The 27,695-nt window shown below is 37.4% G+C and overlaps 1 protein-coding gene across 1 annotated transcript; it reads left to right on the top strand.

Moving 5' to 3' along the window:
• Positions 1-26,767, top strand: LOC121373498. Its single transcript, XM_041500168.1, has 8 exons — positions 1-60; positions 2,929-3,104; positions 3,954-4,122; positions 7,591-7,679; positions 14,443-14,671; positions 16,762-17,022; positions 20,910-21,002; positions 25,175-26,767. The coding sequence occupies exons 1-8, from the start codon at positions 27-29 to the stop codon at positions 25,327-25,329; spliced, it is 1,206 nt and encodes a 401-aa protein (XP_041356102.1). The 5' UTR covers positions 1-26; the 3' UTR covers positions 25,330-26,767.
• The last annotated feature ends 928 nt before the right edge of the window (positions 26,768-27,695 follow it).

Below are 27,695 nucleotides of genomic sequence, written 5' to 3' on the forward strand. Positions count from 1 at the left end.
ACTGCAGAATACAATAACAAGAAAAGATGGCATCAAAAATATTCAGTTTTGTTGTTTTCGGTAAGAATTGTCACAGTAGCACACACATACGGACTACAAACCATACTCGCCGTCTGGTTTTACGGCGAAATGCTTATTACTTAATAGATGCATGCTGACTAGATTATGAAATTTTGTTGACGAAGCAAAAAAACCCATTTTTGTAATTTCCTGAATATAGAAATCTAATCAAGCGTCCAAGGCCAAACGGCCTGTTGGATGGACAGGGCTCAGAATTTTCTTACTCTTACTGACTTAAAAACATAAATATTTTACTTAATCAGTAGCAGCTTTGTGGTTGCAGAATTTAAATATAAATGATGAAATAAGTAAAGTTTAACACTAAATGTTAATAAGTTGAGTTGACCACAAGTTCAGCGAAGTTGTATGATACCAGGAAGTGAAATTCCACTAGAAAATTAATTCTCAGTTATTCTGTGCATGACTGTTGCTTTTGGTTGCAATTCCAAAAAATAAATGTTGAATAACTTGAAATGCACAAATATATGCCACTTTTACACTTTCTATTACATTAGAATACATTTTATTTTTCAATTCTTCCTCCTCTGCCCGCATTTGGAATGAACCAGCATTTTGAGAATCCGGGTTCGTTTTGCCCTAAAACAATTTCGCACACTGCGTTGTTTCGCCCTTAGTCCCATTCATCCAGGGTTGGTTTGCCCTAAATCTCATTTGTACCGAGTCGTTTCGCCCCCAAAATAAATATATTTATTATAGTTTTGAAGTATTTTTTTCCTTCTGTTTATTCATTATTCATTTCCAAATGTTAGGTAATTTTCTGTCTTTGGATATTAATGCCTTATCAGCTGTTTACTTTATGTCAACTGAAGCTAGGCAAAATCAACATACCTCAGCTTGGTATGTAGTATTAGTGTTTTCCCTAGCTTGTTTTAGCATGGTGCAGCACCATGCCTCAATAGTCTAGTGCCATCTTGCCTTAATCAGCACCATGCTGCCCTGAGATTAAACAAGCCTTTTTCAGTAATTAATTCTAAAATTGCCTTTATAAAACACCCAAAAAGGTATTATCAATTAATAAAATATGCCTTTTATATCTTTTTCCATTCATTTATTAAAGCAAGCACATAAATTACATTAATGTTTATTTCAATTACTTTTTGTGTATTTTTAATGAAAAACAAGTGCCCGAAAATGGTGAAAATGCCCCAAAAGTGTTTGGTCTACCATGCCTTGCCAAATTTCTTGGGAAATCACTAAGTATATTTAATAAAAAACCCACAGCACATCAGTAGTATGCAGTGTGGCTGTTCATAAATTAATTATTAATGTGAATACATTGTCTGTATATTATCTAAGGCCTGTACGTATTTCATGTATATGGCTTGAGTAAATGACATTGGAAATAAATAAAATTATAATATTGTATTTATTTGTAAATATAAACATGCAATATAGATCGCAATGGCTGACATGTAAAAATCGATGGATATAGGACAAATCAGTGAATAAATGTACTTTATTAACAAAATAAAAATGAGGATGAAACGACACGGTTGGAGGTACGAATCAACCCTGCTCAAAACGACTCGGGTGAACTAGTAATAAGGGCGAAACAACCTGTTACCACATTTTGAATTAAACATTAAAAAAACCCACCCTGCCCACCAAAAAAACAAACACTCCAACAATATGCAGTCTTCGCCATGAGTAAAATCAAGGCGAGCTGAAGATGACTCCTGAAATTGTGCTAGGCGAGTGATCTATTGAAGTGTCAAATAAAATGTATTAAAAATTTTAGTGAGAGGCGATCAGTTTGCCACTCTCCTAAAACCTTCCAGGCGAGTTTGGAGGGGAGTGGGAGTCATCACTCGCCTTTCCTGGCGTAGACTGATATGGATACTTTCTTGTTAGGGGTTGCACATAGGAGGCCAGTGGTAAAGCGTTTGGCAGATGAGTGGTCAGTCTGGTATCGATCCCTGTCGGTGGACCCATTAGGCTATTTGTTATTCCAGCCAGTGCACCACAACTGGTGTATCAAAAGCCGTTGTATGTGCTATCCTGTCTGTGGGATGGTGCATTTAAAATAACTCTTGCTACTAATGGAAAAATTTAGTGAGTTTCTTTTCTAAGACTATATGTCAAAATTACCAAATGTTTGACATCCAATAGCTGATGATTAATAAATGAATGTGCTCTACTTGTATCATTAATCAAGTCTTGCAATGAATGTTTACATTAGACTGTCACATGACAATTGGCAGGTGGTCACACATATAGTAGTGATAATGAAATATCTAAAAGTCGGTGACTATGATCTTCCTCAAGTTAGACCTAAATTTGTATTTACTTCTTACAGCAAAAAAACTTGAACAGTGGTTAGTAACAATTAATGTAGAAGAGAAACAAAAAGCAATAACTCATTTACAAACAACGACCGAATCAAAAACCATCCTTGTATCTAATTTATAAATGATATAAAAATCAAGAACTTTAGTATGTACACAGAGACATCTTGCAGGGAACATTTGTTTTCAAAACCTTGATTTGCGATATTTCTAGTCAGTTAAAAATTGATTAGCAACTATCGTTTAATGTTTGTTTAGCCATCTCTGAAACGTGTTTAGCAAAATGTTCACTGTTTTGGTATATATTTTGATTCAAAAGTCTCCTGGCAAGACCACATACATTTTTAAAGTAAAAAGGTAATCCCCATCCACCAAAAAGAAAGAAAGAAATGTTTTATTTAACGACACACTCAACACATTTTATTTACGGTTATATGACGTCGGACAAAATCCCATGCCTCCACTGGGATCCGAACCCAGTATCTACCTGCCTATAGACCCCCCATCCACCAATTCCCAAAACTACTGCATTAATTACACATTTGATTATTTTTTTCTCCAGCAATCCTGGGAGTTACTTCATCAGGACAACAGAGCAGTGAGGATGAGTCGGCCTGCGCACTGTGGAAGCAGATGGCCCAACAGCTGTCTCACCAGAAAGCAAACGAGATGACATGTTACTCAAACACGACTGACCCCTGCACCAGTCTACACTGCACGGGAACGTACATGTATACGGTATGTAGTGTGATGCCTACTCCACTGACCCCTGTACCAGTCTACACTGCACAGGGATGTACAAGTATATGGTATGTAGTGTCATGCCAACTCCACCGACCCCTGCACCAGTCTACACTGCACATGATCGGGGGCCTGACTTGGGACAGGAATTACTTACTTAAATTTTATTTAGAAATTTTGATTAAGTCCCAAAATTAAATGGGGGAGGGGGGGTTTAAATTTTTGACTACGCCTGTAAATAAATAAATTAAAAACAAATTATACTAAAATAACAATTTTGAATAAATGGTGCGAATTTTGATGGGCTAATCTAAACAATTATTTATAAATTATATTAACAATTAATTCAGTTAAATTTAGGACCAAGGAGGTTTGGCGGAAAGGTTGGCCCAGGCACATTTGTTAAGGTTTGTTTTGTTTAACAACACCAATGACCAGTGATCCATAACTGGTTCAACAAAGGCCATGGTTTGTGCTATCCTGCCTGTGGGAAGTGCAAATAAAAGATCCCTTGCTGCCTGTTGTAAAAGAGTAGCTTATGTGGCGACAGCGCCCTCTTAAAAACAGTGTCAGAATGACCATATGTTTGACGTCCAATAGCCGATGATAAGATAAAAAATCAATGTGCTCTAGTGGCGTCGTTAAATAAAACAAACTTTACTTGTTTTATATAATGACACCATTGGAGCACATTGAGTTGTTAATCATCGGCTGTTGGGTGTCAAACATTTGGTAATTTTGACATATATTCAACGTCCAATAGCTGATGATTAATTGATAATGTGTTCTACTTCTAGTGATGTCATTAAACAAAGCATACCTTGTTTCTTTTGTTCTTGGAAACAGTCGTGGGTGCTGCCGATCGACATGACTGGGTTTGAGGTGGACTACTGTTTTGGCATGACCCTCAACCACTGCGACAATCCAGTGTCCATCGACATCTACCTGCAGGTTCCCGCCAAGAATGTCTCGTACCAGCGACGAGTGTCACACGACACACAGCTCCAGGTTCCAGGTTCGTCTTCAAAGTATACCTGTTGTCAGGCGCAGATCTAGAATGTTTTGCAAGGGGGGGGGGTGATTCATATGCAACTAATTAAATGACAAATATTTAAGAGTGCCTATTCATTCATTAAAATTATTGAAAACAAATGTTCAAAGTATATCAGTAGTAAGTACCATACCGGTCCTATCGGAGGGGACAGTAGATTTTGTCGCTTTCTTGCTGTCTCTCCTCCTGTCTGTCTGTTTGTATGTCCATCTATCTGTCTGTTTCCTCTATCAGTATCTGTGTGGTCCTTAACCATATGTCCGACACCATATAACTGTAAATAAAATGTGTTGAGTGCATCATTAAATAAAACATTTCCTTCCCCCACATTAGTTTTTCCGACTTGTTTTTTCACAATGCCTCAAGATATACTGATTTGAAATTTTGTGTATAACTTTATCTGGTAATGTTACAGATTCATTTTTCACTTTCATGGTGATTTACCCATTTTTAACAGAGTTATGTCCCTTGAACTTACATCTATGGGACATGTAAATTTGTTTTCTGGAGGTCTTTCCATCAATACCTCTAGATATTGACTGTTGAATTTTGTGTACAACTAGAGCTGGCCGGTATTGAAATTTCGATATTGATCGAACCACCTTGGTGAATCCATTGAACTGATTGGGTTTTTAATCGTTCCAACCAGTCCATCACACAGCTGAACAAAGGCCATGGTATGTGCTTTCCTGTCTGTGGGAAAGTGTGTATAAAAGATCCCTTGCTGCATTAGGAAAAATAATATAGCGGGTTTCCTCTGATAACTATGTGTCAGAATTACCAAATGTTTGACATCCAATAGCCAATGATTAATTAATCAATGTGCCCCAATGGTGTCATTAAACAAAACAAACTTTCATGGTGATTTACCCATTTTTAACAGAGTTATTTCCCTTGAACTTATGGGATACGTAAATTTGTTTTCTAAAGACTTTTTTTTTTTACAATGCCTCTAGATATTGAGCTAAAATTTTATGTATAACTTTTTCACGTATTGTTACAGATCAAGTTTGACTTTCATGGCAACTTACTAATTTTTCACAGAGTTATGGCCTTTAAGTTTAAAATTAAGATATATAAAAATGTGTTGCGCTCGGTAGGAGACATGCCTTGCTTTAGCTGTACTTCCCGAATGCTTGTTTGAACCCTTTGTTAGATTAATATGTTTTTAAAATATTATCGTTGCACAAATACAAAATAAACTTGAGGTTTAATTGTGTATGGATCAGGGGTGGGAATTCTCCTCGGATCAGCTGTTTTCCTGTCATGGAACATTGCGTTTCCACGCATTTTAATTGCCCTTTTTTTCAAAATGTGTTAGATGGCACAGATTTTAACTGATGTTTCATTAATAGAGGATAATAAATGAGTTACCAGTTATTATAAAATTTATGTCCAGAGTGAAATAATTTTCACTTGTCACTTGCTAAACCTTGTGACAAGTGAAAATTATTTCACTCTGGACATAAATTTTATAATAACTGGTACCGAGTTTGTTATTCTGTTTATAACCCCCAATCGGCTACACGTCCATGTATATAGAAACGACGTAAACTACTTTACTGTTCTGGGTATTGCTTTAACTTTATTTTTTATTCACAGTTTACAGATAATTTTCAAACCCCAAAGTTCTATATATTCTGTAAAACAAAATCTTTAATGAATTGCGTTAAACTACCATTTTATCACGAGTATAACACTGAAACCAGAAAGACGAAAATGCTTTTAACTACGTGACGTCATTGTGTGTGCTTTGTCAAATCGTGATAACATCATATTTAGTATCGGCACGGTGATTGGTTTGTTGGCGTCAAATCGTCCAATAGTAGTGTATGTTAAACAAATCATTTGAGAAATTATGATTTTTATTTTCCCCATTATGAGTTCCAGCTGGGGTAATGAAAAGAATTATTGTTTGACATCCAATAGCTAATGATTAACAGTGTTTGTAGTGGTCTTTAAATTACCTGAAAGTCTTTGAATTTGAACAAAATATTTTTAGGTCGTTGAAAGTCTTTGAATTGTAATAAAAGTCTTTAAAAGTCTTTAAATTCTCACAAATCATAGCCAAAGCAATGATGGTATCTTTTACAGCTGGATGCAGTTGATATTTTCCAGTTACAAGGTTTAACCTGTCATGATACATGTAAAAAAAGAAACAATTTGTTGCCATGGACAGCAATGTAAACGAACTGATTTTGGTATTTTTTTTATTGCATTCTGTTGTCTTTGACCACTGTATAAAAGTCTTTGAAAATGGTAGGTAAAAGTCTTTGAAAATGGTAGGTAAATGTCTTTGAAAATGGTAGGTAAAGTCTTTGAAAATGGTAGGTAAAAGTCTTTGAAAATGGTAGGTAAATATCTTTGAAAATGGCAGGTGAAAGTCTTTGAAAATGGCAGGTGAATGTCTTTGAAAATGGTAGGTGAAAGTCTTTGAAAATGGTAGGTAAACGTCTTTGAAAATGGCAGGTGAAAGTCTTTGAAAATGGCAGGTAGGTAAAAGTCTTTGAAAATGGCAGGTGAATGTCTTTGAAAATGGCAGGTGAAAGTCTTTGAAAATGGCAGGTGAATGTCTTTGAAAATGGCAGGTAAAAGTCTTTGAAAATGGTAGGTGAATGTCTTTGAAAATGGCAGGTGAAAGTCTTTGAAAATGGTAGGTAAATGTTTTTGAAAATGGCAGGTAAAAGTCTTTGAAAATGGCAGGTAAATGTCTTTGAAAATGGCAGGTAAATGTCTTTGAAAATGGTAGGTAAATGTCTTTGAAAATAGTAGGTAAAAGTCTTTGAAAATAGTAGGTAAAAGTCAAAGGTAGGTAAAAGTCTTTGAAAATGGCAGGTAAATGTCTTTGAAAATGGCAGGTAAAAGTCTTTGAAAATGGCAGGTAAATGTCTTTGAAAATGGCAGGTAAAAGTCTTTGAAAATGGCAGGTAAAAGTCTTTGAAAATAGTAGGTAAAAGTCAAAGGTAGGTAAAAGTCTTTGAAAATGGCAGGTAAAAGTCTTTGAAAATGATAGGTAAAAGTCTTTGAAAATGATAGGTAAAAGTCTTTGAAAATGGCAGGTAAAAGTCTTTGAAAATGATAGGTAAAAGTCTTTGAAAATGGCAGGTAAAAGTCTTTGAAAATGGCAGGTAAAAGTCTTTGAAAATGATAGGTAAAAGTCTTTGAAAATGATAGGTAAAAGTCTGAAAATGGCAGGTAAAAGTCTTTGAAAATGGTAGGTAAAAGTCTTTGAAAGTCTTTGGTCTTTAAGGCTATGAACCCTGGATTAACTATCAGAATTATCAAAATTTTGACATCCAAAAGCTAAACATTATTTTTTTAAATTATCAAATGTTTGATATACAGTAATTGATAATGAATTACCCAATGTGTTTTAGAGGTGTTGTTAACACCCTTTTGACTTCTTCTTCTTTTTTTTGTTGTTCTTTGCAGGTTTGACATTTTCATACGGAGATTTTGGCACGGTTGATGTGTTCCTCCATTTTCATATGGTCAGAGTTGGAAACAAACTAACGCTGTCTGTAAGTTTCCTTTTTCACACCTTGCAGAGCTTCTACATTATGGTAGCCCCACTCCCATGGCTAGCGATATTCAGCGTTGGGCTAGTAAATAACTACTATTGCCTTGCCATACAGGGCTTCTAGATTATGGTAGCCCCACTCCCATGGCTAGTGATATTCAGTGTTGGGCTAGTAAATAACTACCATTGCCATGCCAGACAGGGCTTCTTGATTATGGTAGCCCCACTCCCATGGCTAGTGATATTCAGTGTTGGGCTAGTAAATAACTACCATTGCCATGCCAGACAGGGATTCTAGATTATGGTAGCCCCACTCCCATGGCTAGTGATATTCAGTGATGGGCTAGTAAATAACTACCATTGCCTTGCCAGACAGGACTTCTAGATTATGGTAGCCCCACTCCCATGGCTAGTGATATTCAGTGTTGGGCTAGTAAATAACTACTATTGCCATGCCCGACAGTGCTTCTAGATTATGGTAGCCCCATTCCCATGGCTAGTGATATTCAGTGTTGGGCTAGTAAATAACTACTATTGCCATGCCCGACAGGGCTTCTAGATTATGGTAGCCCCACTCCCATGGCTAGTGATATTCAGTGTTGGGCTAGTAAATAACTACTATTGCCCTGGCAGACAGGGCTTCTAGATTATGGTGGTCCCCACTCCCATGGCTAGTGATATTCAATGTTGGGCTAGTAAATAACTACTATTGCCATGCCAGACAGGGCTTCTAGATTATGGTAGCCCCACTCCCATGGCTAGTGATATTCAGTGTTGGGCATATAAATAACTACTATTGCCATGCCAGACGGGGCTTCTAGATTATGATAGCCCCACTCCCATGGCTAGTGATATTCAGCACTGGGCTAGTAAATAACTACTATTGCCTTGCCCAACGGCTAGCAGGGCTTCTAGATTATGGTAGCCCCACTCCCATGGCTAGTGATATTCAATGTTGGGCTAGTAAATAACTACTATTGCCATGCCAGACAGGGCTTCTAGATTATGATAGCCCCACTCCCATGGCTAGTGATATTCAGCGTTGGGCTAGTAAATAATAACTATTGCCTTGCCCAACGGCTAGCAGGGCTTCTAGATTATGGTAGCCCCACTCCCATGGCTAGTGATATTCAATGATGGGCTAGTAAATAACTACTATTGCCATGCCCGATGGCTAGTGAATGTTTTTGGATAAAATGTTGTAGTTAAGTCTATTTTGTAACGGGCAATTCCACGGTAACTGACGCAACATTCAGACATTTTTTAACATCTTGATATTTTTTTATTTTTTTTAAAGTATTCAATAAAATTCTTAAGAATGTTTTTGATTGAAATAAATATGTTGTGACAAAGTCATTTCAAAAGAAAATGTCATTGCATACAATCTTAGCGCAACTACAATCAGAAATGAAGTATGGGTAACTGACGCAACAAAAAAAGTAACTTGTATTTGACATGTCTTTGAACTTGTCAAAATTCTCTGAATCTGAAGCATCAAGTTTTCAGGTAGATATAGAAATGTGTAGTGCACAGGTAATCTATGATCACTAGAACAAGAGAACTAACTTTTCTACAAGGAATTTTTTATTAACTTTTTTATTAATGGGTAACTGACATAACACTAAAAGTAACTGACGCAACATTTGCAAATCCTAAAAACTAATAAGAACATATTTTAAAAATAAAATATTTGTCTTTGGCAACTGGTGCATCTAAATTGTAAGAAATACATAAATCTTAAAGGGAATTAAAAAAATTAACAATAGGGTCATGTTCAGGGTGGTGGGTTGGGTGGTCAACCCCCATTTCCCAACCCTATCCCTGCTCAAAGCAAATTATTATTATTATTTTAATATGCATATACATGCATTTGTCATGATGAATTTTACTTGTAGAATGCAAGAAATTGCATTTTAAGTCATCAGGTTCTCACAATTTCTCTCCCCCCCCCCCCCCCCCCCCCCCAGTAACTTAGGCAGTTGCACCCTCAATGCCAGCCAGTCTAAACCTCCACTCCCTTCAAAAAGTTTTGCACACATGCCTCAACAATGAGACAACAGCTTACGTCTACATGTACATCTTGATTCGAAGTGTAATGATTTGGGTTTTTTGCAATTTCCAAGTATATATACTGCATTCACTTTCTTATGACATTACCATACGACTGAACCGAACCCAATATTTCGTAAGAAATCGATGGGAATAAGGCAGATATTGTAAATAGCCCATATTCTTTCTTTAAAATATGGGTTTTTTATTCTCAGCATGCTGTCCTGTCTCCTTTGTTTTTCTTGTTTGATTTTAATTTATCTTGCTCCATTTTTCACTATTCTCTGTTCTTTTCCCTCTCCAACCTCTTTCTGCCTTCATTCAAATGTGCTTGATTCTCGTTCATTTTCTAGGTTGCTGTCTTGGGAGGTATTCTACTAAAAACATCAGCAACTTGGGATATTTTTAGGAGAGGACATTTGCTATTTAGAACTATTAAAGGGGCAATCTAATAGTTGCATAATATATTTCCAAAAATTTATTATTATTATTTTATTTATCTTTTGAAATGTAAAGATTATTCTTGAATTAAGTTACATGCCCATAAAACATTACAACCAAATAACTTCATTTACAGGTAAAAAAGAATTATATCATTGCAAAATTAATTTCATGTGACCCAACAGTTAATTGCGTGAAATCACAGTTTGAATTTGAGTTGCAATTGCACAATGACAAAGGACTGGTTGTTTTGTTGAACAACTAATGCAAACTGTTTATGTACAGTCGAACTTGGTCTAACGGGCACCTCTATATAACGGCCACCTGCCCATAACAGCCACCCAGAAACCCCCCCAATGCATTTCTTTCTTTATTTGACCTCTCTAGAGCGGCCACCTGTCCAACGCGGCCAGCAGCCACTATTTTTCAGCAAAAATTATGTCTGAACCTGCATTAGCGGCCAAAATATTCCCCCCCCCCCATTTTTTTTCAAATTCTTCCCACCATATATAATAGTACAGCGATTTAGTTCCCGATAAATCCTATCGTTTTCTGCAGTGCTGCCATTGTTGTGTCACGTGACCGGAAAGTTTGGCGATTTGATTCGACTCAACAAATAATAAATTATTTTGATGTTATCATATGATGTTATTGTCGTAAACAAATATACGTTTACTAATACTAAGCATTATTTTAATCCTTTTGTTAATTTGGTAAATGTCAACAGCTGTTCGGTTCCGGCGCATTTGTTAGTTCAGCTCAATCGTTACTCGATAACAAGGCGACTTCTCATTGGCTGTAGCCTACGAAAGCAGAATGTATTACAGTATCTACGTTGTTGCGGTATTATCAAAGGCATTTATAATCCAGGTGTCCGAGTAGTTCCTACCGTTAACTGGTCATGATTGTTGTTCACAAGCAGTTTGCACCAAGCGGCAAACATTAATGGATTTAGTTAAGCCAGTATGCTTTGGCAAATCGCGACCTTTGTTTACCAAAATTGTTTTGTTTGCGGTTCGCGACGTAATCGATTGAAAATTGCTTATTTTATTATATTAAATGATATGGAGGCAAACGTGCAAAATGTTTTAATAAATACAATTACATGTACTTTTATTGTTTTATGTTGTTTTTCTTTTCTTGAGGGTATTGGAATTAACAAAGGAACTCAAACTGTTACAACAGTTAATAATAAGATTTTATAGAGAGATAAATTAGGGTTTCGATTGATTATTTTGGGACCTCTATATAAAGGCCACCTGTCCATAATGGCCACTTTCTGTTGGTCCCTTGAGTGGTTGTTATATACAAGTTCGACTGTACTTTACAATTTTAGCTAAGAATTCATGGGAAACCACTGTGGCAGTAAGTGTAATGTTAATTTATTTTTCTGAGTTAATTATGAAAGATTATGCATGAAATCATCTAATGTGTAGTTATTTATCATAAATAAATGTAAAAATAGCAAAGTAAGTGACTTGCCACTACATGTATGAAACTGCAATTTTAAATTTGTGTTAACGGTATTTATTATTGAACATTATAGATACTGTTTACAATAAACGGTGCTGTACATATATTAATCTAAGCTAATGAAACAATGTCTACCTCTGCCATCACATGCAAGTATATCTTGAAGTATAAGGGTATATGCATTGATGCTTGTGAAACTGCTATCATCTACATACATGTATCTATTTAAAAACAGTGTTAACCGAGTCATGATTATTTTATTTGAGTGAAATAGACATCTTTAGATTAACTTCTAAGGAGTGACAGTATTTGCAGTTCTTGAAAACTATTTTTATGGTTTTACACAGATGTGATAATAAAGAAATTATAAAACTTACAAGTGCAAAGGTCAAGAAAATTCTTAAACTTATTGTAATTTTTTTTATAGCACATTTCACAATCTTACATTATGCCTCCAAGAAATATAACAATGGAAAATAATGTATGTGTTGCGTCAGTTACTGACTGGGGAGTTACGTCAGTTACCAATAAATTTTAATTTTTGGTGTGCCCACTTAGATTATTATGTTGCCATGTTGTGTAACCATGGCACAACTAAGAGAATATAAAAAATATATAATATATGGTAGCACTGTAGGAGGTCAGTATTAAAATTAAGCTTCAAAAGGTAACTGACACAACAAGGTCATGCTATAAGTTCAAGTTTTTATTCATAAAAATCTATTCCAAATTTATTAATTTGTGTTGTTTGGGAATTACCATTAAGATCTTAGAAACAAAATGCAATACTTACCTTTATCATTGTCACGGGAATTCTATAATTCCCGTAACTGAATAAAACACGATTATCAAAATATCTCTCCTAACTGTATATCTATTAGATCTCTCTGTAACAGGCGGTTAAACCCTAGTATGGCTCGTCTCTAGGTATGATCAGAGATACGATCTTATATAAAGTATATATAAATATAGCACGTTAGTTCTCTAGAAACACAAAAAAAACACAATACACTTTGGAATCTGTATTAATCTACGCTGACAAATGTACAGCTGTAGTAGTTAATTAATAACAGCAATAATAACAACCCAGAACTGATCACTTAATTAGTTAATCTCTAGGTGTCTAGTTACACAATATGTGAATCACTTCAACGTTACACCACACCCACACGTGTGATAATTGAGAAACGCTTCCAGGAGAAGTTAATTAATAAAGGAATTACAACACCATTCCTAACTGGTTAATTTTTAGTTAACCCTTACTACTCGTTCAGTAACGTGTGATAATTGAGAAACGCTTCTTGGGGAACTTAATTAATAAAGGAATTACAGCTCTATTCCTAATGGGTTAATTTTTAATTAACCCTTAACTACTCTTTTAGTAATCTTGTAACACAGAATTAATACTGGTACCTATCACAATAAAGACAATAACCTACAGTTTACCTAGGTCGTCTAGGATGACTGGCTAAGCTTTATATTACCAAATACTTGTATAATGTTAGAACAAAAAGTGTACGATTTACTTCGTCAGATGACCGAAGACACTGTCTAAAGAATATTGGTATAATACAGTATTAAAATATTTAAAGTCACATCAATCACATCAAGGTTATACACAGAGCAGAAATGATATTTACCAAAGTCCAACGGACTACGTTCCCTGGGAGCTTCCTTTTCGTTCTCCTCGATATCTCTAAAAACTAGCTATTTATTATAAAATCAGAATCTACTAGCGTCGGTATATTTCTCTCTGATCGTCAGACTTACTGACGCCATCGTCGCCAAATCACGGTTGTAAAAACCGCACTCGCAGAGGTATTACGTAACTACTCGCCACATGGCCTCCACAGCTGGACTAAGTGCATATTGGAATGCCCGATCGCGCGAAGTATTACGTAACAAGTTGCCCAGCTAGCTAAGTGCAATTAAACTGCACACGGCCCTCTAACACAATTAAAATCGCCACAGGCGAAAACAAATTTAAGAGCATGTTCCGTCACAATCATATTCATCCAATTTTAATGACATTTTTTAAGAAAAGATTTCAGTGCAATTTGGGTTCTATTCTTAGGAGGAAATAGCACAAATTAAAGATGGCCGCCAGGTCACATGACACAGTTTTGAATTAAAACCTGAGTATTTTATGGTTTATTGATTATCAACAAATAATTCTATGTGAAAAATAAAGGCATAACAGTGGAAAACAAATTCACACCAGAGGTATCATTTTTTGTGGAATTGCCCTAAATATCAATATCCTGCTCCTACCCCAACCCCCCAGTGTTAGTATTTTAAGCTCTATATCCCTCGTTGGGTGAATTATCTGATTATTACTATTATTTAGTAAAATGGTATTAACTTATGTAAAGTAGGGCTAGTGAATTTTTAATCATGGCTAGTAAATTTGTGAAATCACTGATCCAAAGGCTAGTGGAATTTATAAAAATTCTAGAAGCCCTACCTTGCCATCAAAAAACATTTATAAAATGTATTGGTGTTTGAATTTTGCATTCGGATTAATCAATGTGCTGGGATATCATTATGATTTCTTTTCTACTTAACCTGGCCTCAAAACAAATGCATATTCCACTAAGGATAGTAGTCTGGTCCGAACATTCCAACAGTCAATGGGATGGCCTAAAATTCATCTACCGGGTCCTTGCTGCTAGGTTGTTCGGACCAGACTACTATCCTTAGGGGAAATATGCCTTTGTTTTAAGGCCAGGTGAAGTATTTTCGAAAGAGAAAACACCTAATGTTTTCTCCAAACATTCCTTTCATTTGTTTTGCCGCTCCAGATTACGTGCAAGCTGCGAATCACGTCATTGGGAGCGTCGTTCTGGCCGGACCACCTACAGAAAGTGATTGTTCCACAGGAGCAGATCCCTGTCCCCTCCTGTCCCGACACTACCCGCGGGACGTCTGCCCCCCAGGTCTTCAGGCAGTGCAGGCCCCCCCGCTGGGTGCCACTCCCCACCACCGCAGTTCCCAAGGGAAGTCCGGTCGTCAGCACCATAGCCCAGTCGGGTAAGTTAAAGTTTGTTTTGTTTTGTTTATCGACACCACTAGAGCATATTGATTTGTTTATCATCGGCTGTTGTACTGAGGTGTCGTTAAACAAACATTTGACCGGCGTCGTGGTTAGGCCATCGGTCTACAGGCTGGTAGTTACTAGGTTCGGATCCCAGTCGAGGCATGGGATTTTTAATCCAGATACCGACTCCAAACCCTGAGTGAGTGCTCCGCAAGGCTCAGTGGGTAGGTGTAAACCACTTGCACCGACCACTGATCCATAACTGGTTCAATAAAGGCCATGGTTTGTGCTATCCTGCCTGTGGGAAGCGCAAATAAAAGATCCCTTGCTACCTGTCGTAAAAGAGTAGCCTATGTGGCGACAGCAGGTTTCCTCTTAAAGATAGGTGTCAGAATGACCATATGTTTGACGTCCAATAGCCGATGATAAGATAAAAAAATCAATGTGCTCTAGTGGCGTCGTTAAATAAAACAAACTTTACTTGTTTTATATAAACCAGCCTCGGTGGCGGGCGTGGTTAGGCCATCGGTCAACAGGCTGGTAGGTACTGGGTTCGGATCCCAGTCAAGGTATGGGATTTTTAATCCAGATACCGACTCCAAACCCTGAGTGAGTGCTCCGCAAGGGTCAATGGGTAGGTGTAAACCACTTGCACCGACCAGTGATCCATAACTTGTTCAACAAAGGCCATGGTTTGTGCTATCCTGCCTGTGGGAAGCGCAAATAAAAGATCCCTTGCTGCTAATCGGAAAGAGTAGATCATGAAGTGTCGACAGCGGGTTTCCTCTCAAAATCTATGTGGTCCTTAACCATATGTCTGACACCATATAACCATAAATAAAATGTGTTGAGTGCGTCTTTAAATAAAACATTTCTTTCTTTCTTTTGTTTTATATAACGACACCATTTGAGCACATTGAGTTGTTAATCATCGGCTGTTGGGTGTCAAACATTTGGTAATTTTGACAATTATTCTTAGAGAGGAAACCCGCGACATTTTTCAATTGGTAGCAAAGGATCTTTTAATATGCACCATCCCATAGACAGGATAGTATATATTACAGCCTTTGATATACCAGTCGTGGTGCACTGACTGGAACGAGAAATAGCCCAATGGGCCCACCGACAGGGATCAATCGTAGACCGACCGCGCATCAAGCAATCACTTTACCACTGGTAAGAGGTCATTTTGATGGTAGCCCAACCATTTATTTAAGAATTGTTTGTCAGTTTTTTGTGAATTTATTTGTTCTGTATGCTATGTATGTAGACTAAAAGGACATTGTGAAAATACAATTTTCAAACTCCATGAGCCCCTAAGGCTCTCAATGACTTTTTTCATGTTCAAACAAGTGACCCACCACTGGTACATCAGTTGCCATGGTATGTACAGTCCTGTCAGGTGAATATGTAAATATTCCTTTATGTAAATGTGTAATATTCTTTGCTTTTGTTTTTAACAGAGTAACCTGTGTGGCAGTAACAGCTTTCCTCTGTTTATCTTTCAGTCTCTCTCTCTCTCTCTCTCTCTCTCTCTCTCTCTCTCTCTCTCTCTCTCTCTCTCTCTCTCTCTCTCTCTCTCTCTCTCTCTCTCTCTCTCTCTCTCTCTCTGTCTATGTCTCTGTCTGTCTCTGTCTCTCTGTCTCTCTCTGTCTCTCTCTCTCTCTCTCTCTCTCTCTCTCTCTCTCTCTCTCTCTCTCTCTCTCTCTCTCTCTCTCTCTCTCTCTCTCTCTCTCTCTGTCTCTCTCTCTCTCTCTCTCTCTCTCTCTCTCTCTCTCTCTCTCTCTCTCTCTCTCTCTCTCTCTCTCTCTCTCTCTCTCTCTCTCTCTCTCTCTCTCTCTCTCTCTCCCCCCCCCCCCCCCCTCTTTCTCCCTGTCTCTCAAAATGTGCTTATCTTACGTATCGTTACCTGAAGGAAAGATACCTCTCCTAAAGTTATCGTAAAGTTCAATGTAGCAACCTAAAAAAAACCACTGTGATAATCAACAAATTTGTACCATGTGAGGAAATGTATTTGAGGAGTCCCTATTATGTGCATGTCAGATAAAGTACCAAATTAATAATCCTTTCGATCTTGTTGTAGTAACCCACAAAAAGTACTGCAACGACACCCAGCATTGTGGCAGGTGGGAAGTCTGCTCTAATAACACCTGTATATGTCAAATGGAGTACACATTCAAAAACGGCCGCTGCCATTCACCATCCAACTTCGGAGCATCCTGTAGCCATGACAACGACTGTAACAAGGAGGCCAATGAGGTGTGCACTTCGTCGAAGTGCTCTTGCTCCGCCGGCTACCGATTCAACAGCGAATACCAGCTTTGTAAACTCTTCTATTCAGAAGGTACGTCACTTTTACAGTTACAGGCCTATTGTCCGAACCAAATTGTTAACAACTACGAAAAATTACTCTCCTACCTTTAATTGCCGTTAGATTTCCTCCAAAGTTTGTCCAGACACAAATCTTGAAAAAAACATTACAATGACACAGATTCCACATACCAGATGATAACCATGTCACCGATATCGACTTCGCTGAGAGTGCATATTGAAAAAAGCATGTAATTTTGTATCATCTGCCATTTTGACTTTTTATGGAATATTCTTCAAGAGGGTGAAAGGATAGGACTTAATCTAACAACATCATAACATGTTATGATATAAAAGCAAATGTGATGACGTCATATTATTATTTTTTATTATTATTATTATTATTTTAATGATACCACTAGAGATCATCGATTTCATATTAATTGTGTCACATACTTTGGAGGCTTGCACCCCTCTTGAAGAGTATTCCATAAACAAGCAACATGGCAGACAGCAGAAAACTGCATGTATTTTTTCCTATGCAATCTCAGCAAAGACAATATCGGCGACATTGTTGCAGTCTCGTGTGTGGAATCTGTATATTTGTAGTGGGTTTTTTTGCGATTTGTGTCTGGACAAACTTTGGAGGAAATCTAACAGCAATCAAAGGTAGGAGAGTAATTTTTTGTAGTTGTTAACAATTTGGTTTGCACAATAGCTCTGGGTCAGCAGAAATGTTCGCCAAATTATCTATTGAACTTCAAAAATAGAAGAAACCCAGATATTTTGTAACAAAATATCATTTATTACATGAAATTATTTCGCCAAATTAAAATAACATTCGCCAATTGTTTTTTAAAGTCGCAATTGGCGAATTTGACGAGTGCCAGAGCCAGCCTGCAGTACGTGATGCAACTGATGAGTCAGCTATATATCTCTGCTGTTTTTTGATTGGACGTATGGCATTGGTGGCCTGGTCATCACCTAGGAGCATCCAGTCGTATGTCTTGAAATTGTTAACACATGTATGTGTGTAAACAACTATGTGTTACCAAAAATAACACATGATTTTCTCACCAATGGGTGTGTAATAATTCTAAATAATGTATATAATGCAGGACTCGCAGTTAAGAATTTGGTACCTAGGCTACGGCAATTTTTTAATGTTTTTGCTGTTGGCAAAACCATAGAGTGGCGAATAGAGCGCTCATTGTCCCATGTGTCTATGTATACAGAGATCAAATGTTTTTCACTTTATCTAAAATTCCGGATGTTTGTCCAGGTGTTTCAGGATTTTTGCGTTATTTGGCCAAAATGTTCCATTCTCCATCCAAAATGGAGCGAGACATAGCTCAGTGGTACAGCGCTCGTCCGTTCCATATTCTCCGTCCAAAACGGAGCGAGACATAGTTCAGTGGTACAACGCTCGCCTGATGTGCGATCGATCTAGGATCAATTCCCATCTGTGGGCCCATTGGACTATTTCTCGTTCCGTCCTTGTTCCACAACTGGTGTGTGAAAGGCTGTGGTATGTACTATCCTGTCTGTGGAATGGTGCATATAAAAGATCCCTTGCTGCTAATTGTAAAATGTTGCCCATGAAGTGGCGACAGTGGGTTTCCTCTCAATATATGTGTGGTTCTTAACCATCTGTCCGACACCATATAACCGTAAATATAATATGTTGAGTGCGTCCTGCCATGATGCAACTACAAGAGTCAACCATCTAGAGCAGTGGGGTTGGTTGTTTCTGGGGGTTTTTTGTGTAGTTTTTGTTTTTCTATTTCACCTAGGAAATAAATAGAGAATAATACATGAGTGGCCATTAGATACTATTTATCCAATCTGATTAAAATTAGCTCTACTGGTCTACCAGTAGATCTAACAGCATTGCGTAGACTCCCATGTCCAGGTGACATTTCATCTATAAATAACAATTTAAATATCGACCAATTACACTTCGCCTTTTATAGCGTTATTCGGGAGCATACAAATTCTAAAAATAACGAGACTATTTATGCAATAGGCGAACTTGTTGGTCTATTTCAACATTGAAAAAACAGGGGGAAGAGTGCAGTAATAAACTCTGGATTGTATAGTAGTATAACAGATTTTATGGCTATACCATCACATTTTTTTCCATTTTGAAAGAATTTTATATATAATTTATATTGAAATTAGTTTCCGGCATACTTCGTAATTCACCCGAATCATTTCGTATACCCTTGGCATAATCCCAAATGTTTTCAAATTCTTTTCAAATCACTGGCATGATTTTGCAAGTGAGGTTTTGATTGGTCAAATGAAAGGTCAACTGGACATTAGCTCCAACAGGGTGCTGTTAGATCCACATGTAATAGTGGAGCTAATTTTAATTAGATTGCTATTTACATGTATCTCGCAACAAGTTGTTTTAAAATGTATCTAATGAGTGAAAATGAGTTTGATACGTTTTTAAACAAGTTTATTTTTCTTACCATATCCTCAAAAACCACATTTTAACATCTTTATCGACTAAAATATATTTATAATCCATTGCACTTGTAGCTGACTTACGTGTCACAGACACATGATTGCCAGTTTAACAATACGTCACAGTGTAATCGATCTCCACTATGCTGTTTTTTGATTGGACGTATGGCATTGGTGGCCTGGTCATCACCTAGGAGCAGCCAGTCGTATGTCTTGAAATTGTTAACACATGTACATGTGTAAACAACCATGCATTATCAAAAATAACACATGATTTTCTCACCAATGGGTGTGTAATAATTCTAAATAATGTATATAATGCAGGGCTCGAAGTTAAGAATTTTTTACCTAGGCTGCGGCAATTTTTAAATGTTTTTGCTGTTGGCAAAATGCTTACCGATAGCAAAACCATAGAGTGGTGAACACAGCACTCATTGTCCCATGTGTCTATGTATACAGAGGTCAAATGTTTTTCACTTTATCTAAAATTCCGGATGTTTGTCCAGGTGTTTCAGGATTTTTGCGTTATTTGTCCAAAATGTTCCATATTCTCCGTCCAAAACGGAGCGAGACATAGCTCAGTGGTACAGCGCTCGCCTGTTCCATATTCTCCGTCCAAAACGGAGCGAGACATAGCTCAGTGGTACAGCGCTCGCCTGTTCCATATTCTCCGTCCAAAACGGAGCGAGACATAGCTCAGTGGTACAACGCTCGCCTGTTCCATATTCTCCGTCCAAAACGGAGCGAGACATAGCTCAGTGGTACAGCGCTCGCCTGTTCCATATTCTCCGTCCAAAACGGAGCGAGACATAGCTCAGTGGTACAGCGCTCGCCTGTTCCATATTCTCCGTCCAAAACGGAGCGAGACATAGCTCAGTGGTACAGCGCTCGCCTGATGCATGATTGATCTAGGATCAATCCCTGTCGCTGGGCTCATTGGACTATTTCTCGTTCCATCCTTGCTCCACAACTGGTGTAAGAAAGGCTGTGGTATGTACTATCCTGTCTCTGGGATGGTGCATATAAAAGATCCCTTGCTGCTAATCGAAAAGAGTAGCCCATGAAGTGGTGACAGTGGGTTTCCTCCCTCAATATCTGTGTGGTCCGTAACCATATGTCAGATGCCATATAACCGTCAATATAATGTGTTGAGTGTTTCGTTAAATAAAACATTTCCTCTCTGTCCAAAACTTACAATATGGTTTCGCTTTGTGCTTTACTTATATTATGAATGGGTGTCGTGATTTTAGACTGATATGCAAATCTCTGTTCCTCACCACTAATATTAAAATTTCAAGATTTCTTCTTCTTTATCCTTTTTTTCGGTAAGCCACTTTCATCTTTTTGTGAACATGTTCTGTGATAAATTTTGATGATTGATTGTTGCTTTACTGTTTGGTTTTTCTTTCTTTTCTTTTTTAATTGTCAACGTGTTGTTTTCACTTTCAGGTGAAAAGCTGACGTTCCGCCCGGATGTAATTCCCAGACCTGCTACCAATCGGCACGCTCACGTCAGTGGGAAGGCGCCCGAGAAGAAGAACAGTAAGTACACACGGTGTGAACCGGCCTCAGTGGTGTAGTGTGGTTATGCAATCGGACTTAAAGGGACGGACCCTAGTTTTTAAACACTAAGGCATAATTTTCACCTAGACTCTAGTTTCAACCAGTAAAAATGGACACTGAGTTTGATTAATGTACAAACCTGTAACAAACTTGGATACAACAGAGTGAAACAAGAGTCTGTGACGTTGAAATACCCTTAAAAATAAACTAAGACGCGATTCCGTAACATTTTACTTCTCAGACGCACATGTGTTTTTAAAAATATGAAAAATGCATTTTGTGGTATTAGGAACACCAGAATACTCAGAAACAGTTTGTTTGTAAGGAAATGGATAATCTAAACAATAAAATATAAGTAATGTTTGATTTCAGTGATCATAAACGGCTCTAATAGTGAACAATATGCCTTAGTGTTTAAAAACTAGGGTATGTCCCTTTAAGGCAGGTAGGTACTGGGTTCGTATCCCACTTAAGTCGATGGCAGATTTTTCATGCTAGTACCGTCTCCAATTCAGGGACTTAGAGCTGGTAGGTACTAGGTTCGTATTCCACCTAAGGAAATGGCAGATTTTTCATGCTAGTACCAGCTCCAACCCAGGGACTTGGGGCCGGTAGGTACTGGGTTCATATCCCACCTGAGGCAATGAGGAATGTTTCATGCCAGTACCAGCTCCAAACTATAGTGAGTGCACAGCTGGGCTCAATGGGTAGGTGTAAGGCCACATACACCGAGTTTCACCCACTTCATGGGTGCGATTATGGGTGTGTCTCTCGAGGTTATGACCTCACATGGAGGACGATTACCCGGCATGCACCGCAGGTTCCATGTACCCTGAGTTAGCTCAACTGACAGCAAGCGTGGAGCACGGACCTGTCAAGTAGTCCCATACCGAAATGGAAATACTGCGGCTTCACCATTCATCTCATCATCATCCATGTTTGTAATAACAAAAAAAAGAAGAAAAAAAAAGTTTGCATGGAATGTGGCAAAATAAGTTTGGGTTTTTAATGTAGATAGATCTAGATAACTAGTTTAACATGCCCATATACCACTAGGGTTTCGAACACACCCATCCAGAGTCCGGCCTCTGATAAGATCAGTGGCCTGACTCGGGATGGGGGGAGGGAGGGGATAGAGTTGAAAATGGGCAGAATTGTCAAAATAGTAATTACTAAAAAAGTTAATAGAATTAAACAAAAAATTTAATAAAAAGTTACAAGCCAAAAAAAAAAAAATTGACTGCTCGGCCGAATATTTATATAATGTGGAGCATTTTAGAAGGACAGTCCAAAAATAAAGAAGAGAAAGAAGAGAGGATCTATTTAATAATATTAAAAAAAGAAAGTAATTTCGACATAAAATTTTGAACGAAGGTCTAAAAGTTTAAAGTCCGATCTATATGTTCACGTGAGTGGCATCGTTAAGGCCGTTAGGGTGTACAGCTTGTAGGGATTAGACGTTGAAGGTGTAGTGCTGTCCTGAAATACAGATCTTGAGAAGCCAGATCCATTTGAAAGAGAGAGAGTATCAGACTAAGGTGTAGTCCAGTCATCATGGGTTGGCATAGTGGTGCAGATGGGCCCGAATCCGGAGGATACGAGGTGGTATCAATATAAAACAAAGTAAAGTCTAGAAAATAGTAGTAGGGGCCTTCCTATTTCTTCTTAGAGTGGGGCGGTCAATCTTCCAGTGCTGCTAGGACAAGCTCGGACATGTAGAGACTAAACGCGAACAACCGTGGCGTTCTGCAGAGTAACGGAAAAACAAGTCAGGACATAGAAAAAGTCGTAAAGCCTTTTACATTAGCTTTTTAGGCCTCCGAGAATTTTTGTTAATTATGAGTTATGCAAAAAATAATTCGAATAACCCATTTCATTTGTGCTGAACCAGTCATGGCTGTATAAATGATGTCCTATATTTGATGTGTGAATGGAAAATGGGTTATGCAAACCTAGTCTTGTTCGAACAAAAATAAATCAGTTGCAGTTTTCGGAGGTCAACCCTTGCTCGGGTAATATGATAATTTAAGCACTCGTGTCATAAACATCGTCTGTCGTGGAAATTCATATAATATCCTCTATTTAAGCCTACATTAGAAGATGACCTTACAGCAAGGCAGTGTTACCTGTATCACTTTGAAACTAATGAAATTAGCACATTTATCTTTTAGATAATAATTGTGTTTTCTGTTTTATTTGTAAAGAACTGGCCATCATCGTTTGTTGGCAGTGTTTTATATATCACTTTTAAACTGATGAAATTAATATATTTGTATCTTAATTAATTGTGTTTTCTGGATTTTTTTTAAAGAACTGCCCATCATCATTGGCAGTGTTGTTATATACATATGGAAATAAATTAAGCAACACCCAATTTATAGACCTATAATTCTGTGAATTAAGAAAACAGCATTTTCCTGAATGATATATTTACATGTGGCATCTTGCTGAATAGCATGACTTTAGTGGAGATATTCAATGCATGTGCAACGACAAACAATGCACGTGAAATGTCATACCCTTAACAGTGTTGAAATCAAGTTTGTAATGATTACATGTCACACTCTCTCCTGTCAATTTGCATTGAATATTCAGTACCATAATTGTCATGGCACGTCGTAAATTGTCAGAAATATAGGTGGCAAATTATTGGCATGAGAAATGCAGGAATGTCCCTCAGACAAATTGGACCTTAACTTGGGCGCAATATTTCCATCATTTCAAGACTGTTGAACAAACACAGGGCTACCAATGATGTTAAAGATTGTCCAAGACCTGGCAGACCCCGTAAGACAACAATAAGAGAGGATAGAGCATTGTTGAGACTTGTTAGGCATCATTCATGGGACTCAAGCACATCTTTAAAACAACAGTGGTTACCAGGGAGAGCCATTTCCTACAGGACCGTCAGGAATCAGCTGATACAGGGCCAGAAGAACCATCAAGCGTATAAAACTGTCTCCAGCTCACAAAGCAGCACGACTTGCCTGGTGTAATCAACATGTTCGCTGAAACATTGCATCATGTCAGAGGGTTCACTTTTCCGATGAGAGTCATTTCTTATTACATATGGTGGATGGTCGTACACGTGTCTGGAGACAAAGGAACACAGCCATGGTTCCCCGCAATATACAGGAGACGGTTCCCTTTGGGGGAGGGTCAGTCATGGTATGCGGGCGCATTTCCTTGGGTTGCAAGATGGACCTCATCACCATTCGTGGTAACCTTAATGGGCCTCAGTGTCAACAGGAGATTCTTGAGAGAGCTGTTGTCCCCCATTTTGATAATCATCCTCTAGCCACAGGACCCATCTTCATGCATGACAATGCCAGGCCTCACAGAGCACATGCTGTCACCCAGTTCTTGCAACAGAATGCTGTTGAGACCATTCCATCGCCAGCCATGAGTCCAGATCTCAATCCCATTGAGCACCTGTGGGGCATTTTAGGCCGTTGTGTTTGACAGAGAGACCCACCTGTCCAGACTCTCAATGAATTGACTGCTGCTTTGCATGATAATTGGAACGGATTCCTCAAAATCAAATCCAGAGATTGATCCAAGGAATGAGGAGGTGTCTTGAAGCAGTTGTTCGTGTGCAGGGAGGTCACACGAGATACTGATGGAAAGTCAATATTTGGACTTGACAGACATTATTCTTCAATTTCATGAACCAGATGTGTGCATGGTACTGACAGTTAAGTCTGTGCAACAACAGTGAAATTCGTAATGTTTTTGAATGAAATGAAGTCATTTTCCAAATCTGTACCATCTTGAAATAAACCACATTATGTCATGGTATTATTGGCTATGTTTCTCCTCATCCCTTTCTGTTCACTGAAAATTTCATAAGGTATGGAAATCTTTGACACATTTCATGCACCAGTTCATTAAAGTTGCTCAGTCTGAGCAAATTGGGTGTTGCTTAATTAATTTCCATATGTATATATACCAATTTTAAACAAATAAAATTAATACATTCATTTTTTAATTACTAAATATATTTGTATTTTAATTAATAATTGTGTTTTCTGTTTTCTTTGTAAAGAACTGGCTATCATTGCTGGCAGTGTTACATATATCAATTTTAAACTAATGAAATTAATACATTCATCTTTTAATTACTAATTGTGTTTTCTGTTTTCTTTGTATAGAACTGGCCATCATCGCTGGCAGTGTGACTGGAGGTGTGGTTCTGTTGGCGATTGTGTTAGTGGTGATTTTCTTGGTGAGAAGGAAACAGAGGCAGCCGTACAACAACCGGGAACTTCTGCTGTCTCCCAGCGACGACACCGACGTGGTCATGTGATCAACAGGAATCCAACGGCATCATCCATTACATTGACAGAGTCTTACTTTTGGTTGTATGATTGTAAATGGTATGAGTGGATAGAATGCAATCTGAGTTGAAAATCTCCAGTTTGTAGTTGAATGATTGCAGTCATGTGATTAAAAATCTGTTGTTTTGATTGGTTGATTGCAATCATTTGGTTAAAACTTTGCTATGTGATTGGATGATTGTAATTTGTGATATTAAAAAAAATATCTTTAGTAAGGAATATACTGGAATGAATTTTGTTGTAACGAATGTTCACTTTTGTAGAATTTTTTCTTCAAAATTGTTGTATAGTGGTTAATTTAAACAGTTTTATTAACCATATACATGTACAAGATATATCCACTTTGTACATGATTTTGTAATTGTCTATGGGCAGAGTGACCTCTGCCACTCTTTGAATTGACATCTTCCGTTTTATTGGATGAACAGCTGGCTGATTAAATGTCATGGGATTAAAACCTCTTCTGTCTGAATGGATGATTGCATTCGTAAAATTTCGAAATCTGCAGTTTGAATTTAAAATTATGCCTTTTTGATTGGGTAATTGAAATCATGTGATTAAACATTTGTTGTTTGATTGGATGATTGCAATGGTGAGATTGGAAAAACTGCAATTTGATTTGATAATTACAGTCATGTGATCAGAAATCTGCAGTTTCATTGGTTGACAACATGTATATGAGGGGAGATCTCAAATGTTTTGCTCATTTGATTAAGGGCCATATTTTTTACTTACTAAAATCATGATTGTACTTGAGAGTTAATATTAATTTTGTTTTATTCCATTGTTGGGGTTTGTTTGCTATAAATATTTATGTACACGTCTGTTAATTTAGTAAATTAAAATGGGTTTTTTATAATTTACACATCTTTTTGAGATGATTTCATAGGGGAAAGATTTTGGTAAAATATTTATATTTACAAAGATTTTCTTTATGTTTTAATTTTGAGAGAGGAAGGTTGTGGTTAAATGATTGCATTTGTACATCTTTTTGCAGTTTTTATTTTCTAGGGGAAAGATTTTAGTAAAAAATTTTGGTACCGACATCTTTCTGTTTGCTACAACATAATGACCATATCAGAAGCAGGCCTATTATTAAACTTTTAATAACAAACAAAGAAAAGAAACCAGCTAAACATTGTTTTATCTGGAAAAGTGATTTGGGATAGCAGTAATGCTAATTTCTAAAACCAAACATTAACAAATATTTTGGTTTGTCCAGTAATAATTTTAAAATAATATACATGAAAACCATTGAATATAATGGAATTTAAATGTGCAGGCCCTAGTTTCAACTCGTAAAAATGGACACTTAAGTTTAGTTAATTTACCAACCTGTAACTCATTTGGATAAAGTTACAATGGAGTGAAAACAAGAGTCTGTGACCCTGAAACGTTGAAATATCTTTAAAAAAATAGACTAGAACTCGAATCAATAACCGCTACTTCTCAGACGCACGTCTGTTTTTAGAAATATGAAAAATGCACTTTGTGATATTAGAAGCAACAGGATGACCAGAAACACTTTGGAAATGGATAATCTAAACAATAAAATATAAGTAATGTTTGATTTCAGTGATCATAAACGGCTCTAAAAGTGAAAAATATGCTGTAGTGTTTAAAAACTAGTGTCTGTTCCTTTAAAAAACACACACACACACACACACACACACACACACACACACACACACACAGAGTTTTCCTAACTTGAAAATCATGAAGATGGGACTAGTATTGATAAGGTCAGAGACTGGCTTTTATTCAATGTGAAAATGTAGAATTCATTTACTTCTTTTCAATGTTGACTTCTCTTTCTTAAAATGATTTTCATTCTTATATCCAATTACGGCTCAAGCACGCTCTCCTGGGTACACACTTCAGCTATCTAGGCTGTCTGTCCAGGACAGTGGGTTAGTGGTTCGTGAGATAGAACAGGGTGTAGTGGTCTTACACCTACCCACCGAGTCGTTAAAACTCGCTCTGGGTGGGAACTGGTACCGGACTGCGAACCCTGTACCTACCAGCCTTGTGTTTGATAGCTCTTACTAAGTTCAACAGTCTGATGATGCCTATATCCATTATGGTTCAGACATACATGTTAATATCTGCACTCGTACTAAGTTAATCAGTCTAATGATGCCTATGTATATGCCTGTATCCATTACTATTCAGACATACATGTGTATATAACATGTTAATATCTGCACTCTTACTCAAGTTAAATAGTCTTATGATGCCTATATCTCTTATGGTTCAGAGTACATGTGTATATAACATGTTAATATCTGCACGCTTACTCAAGTTAAGTAGTCTTATGATGCCTATATCTCTTACG

The sequence above is a fragment of the Gigantopelta aegis genome, chromosome 5 (genome assembly GCF_016097555.1).
Source record: "Gigantopelta aegis isolate Gae_Host chromosome 5, Gae_host_genome, whole genome shotgun sequence".
NCBI lineage: Eukaryota > Metazoa > Mollusca > Gastropoda > Neomphalida > Peltospiridae > Gigantopelta > Gigantopelta aegis.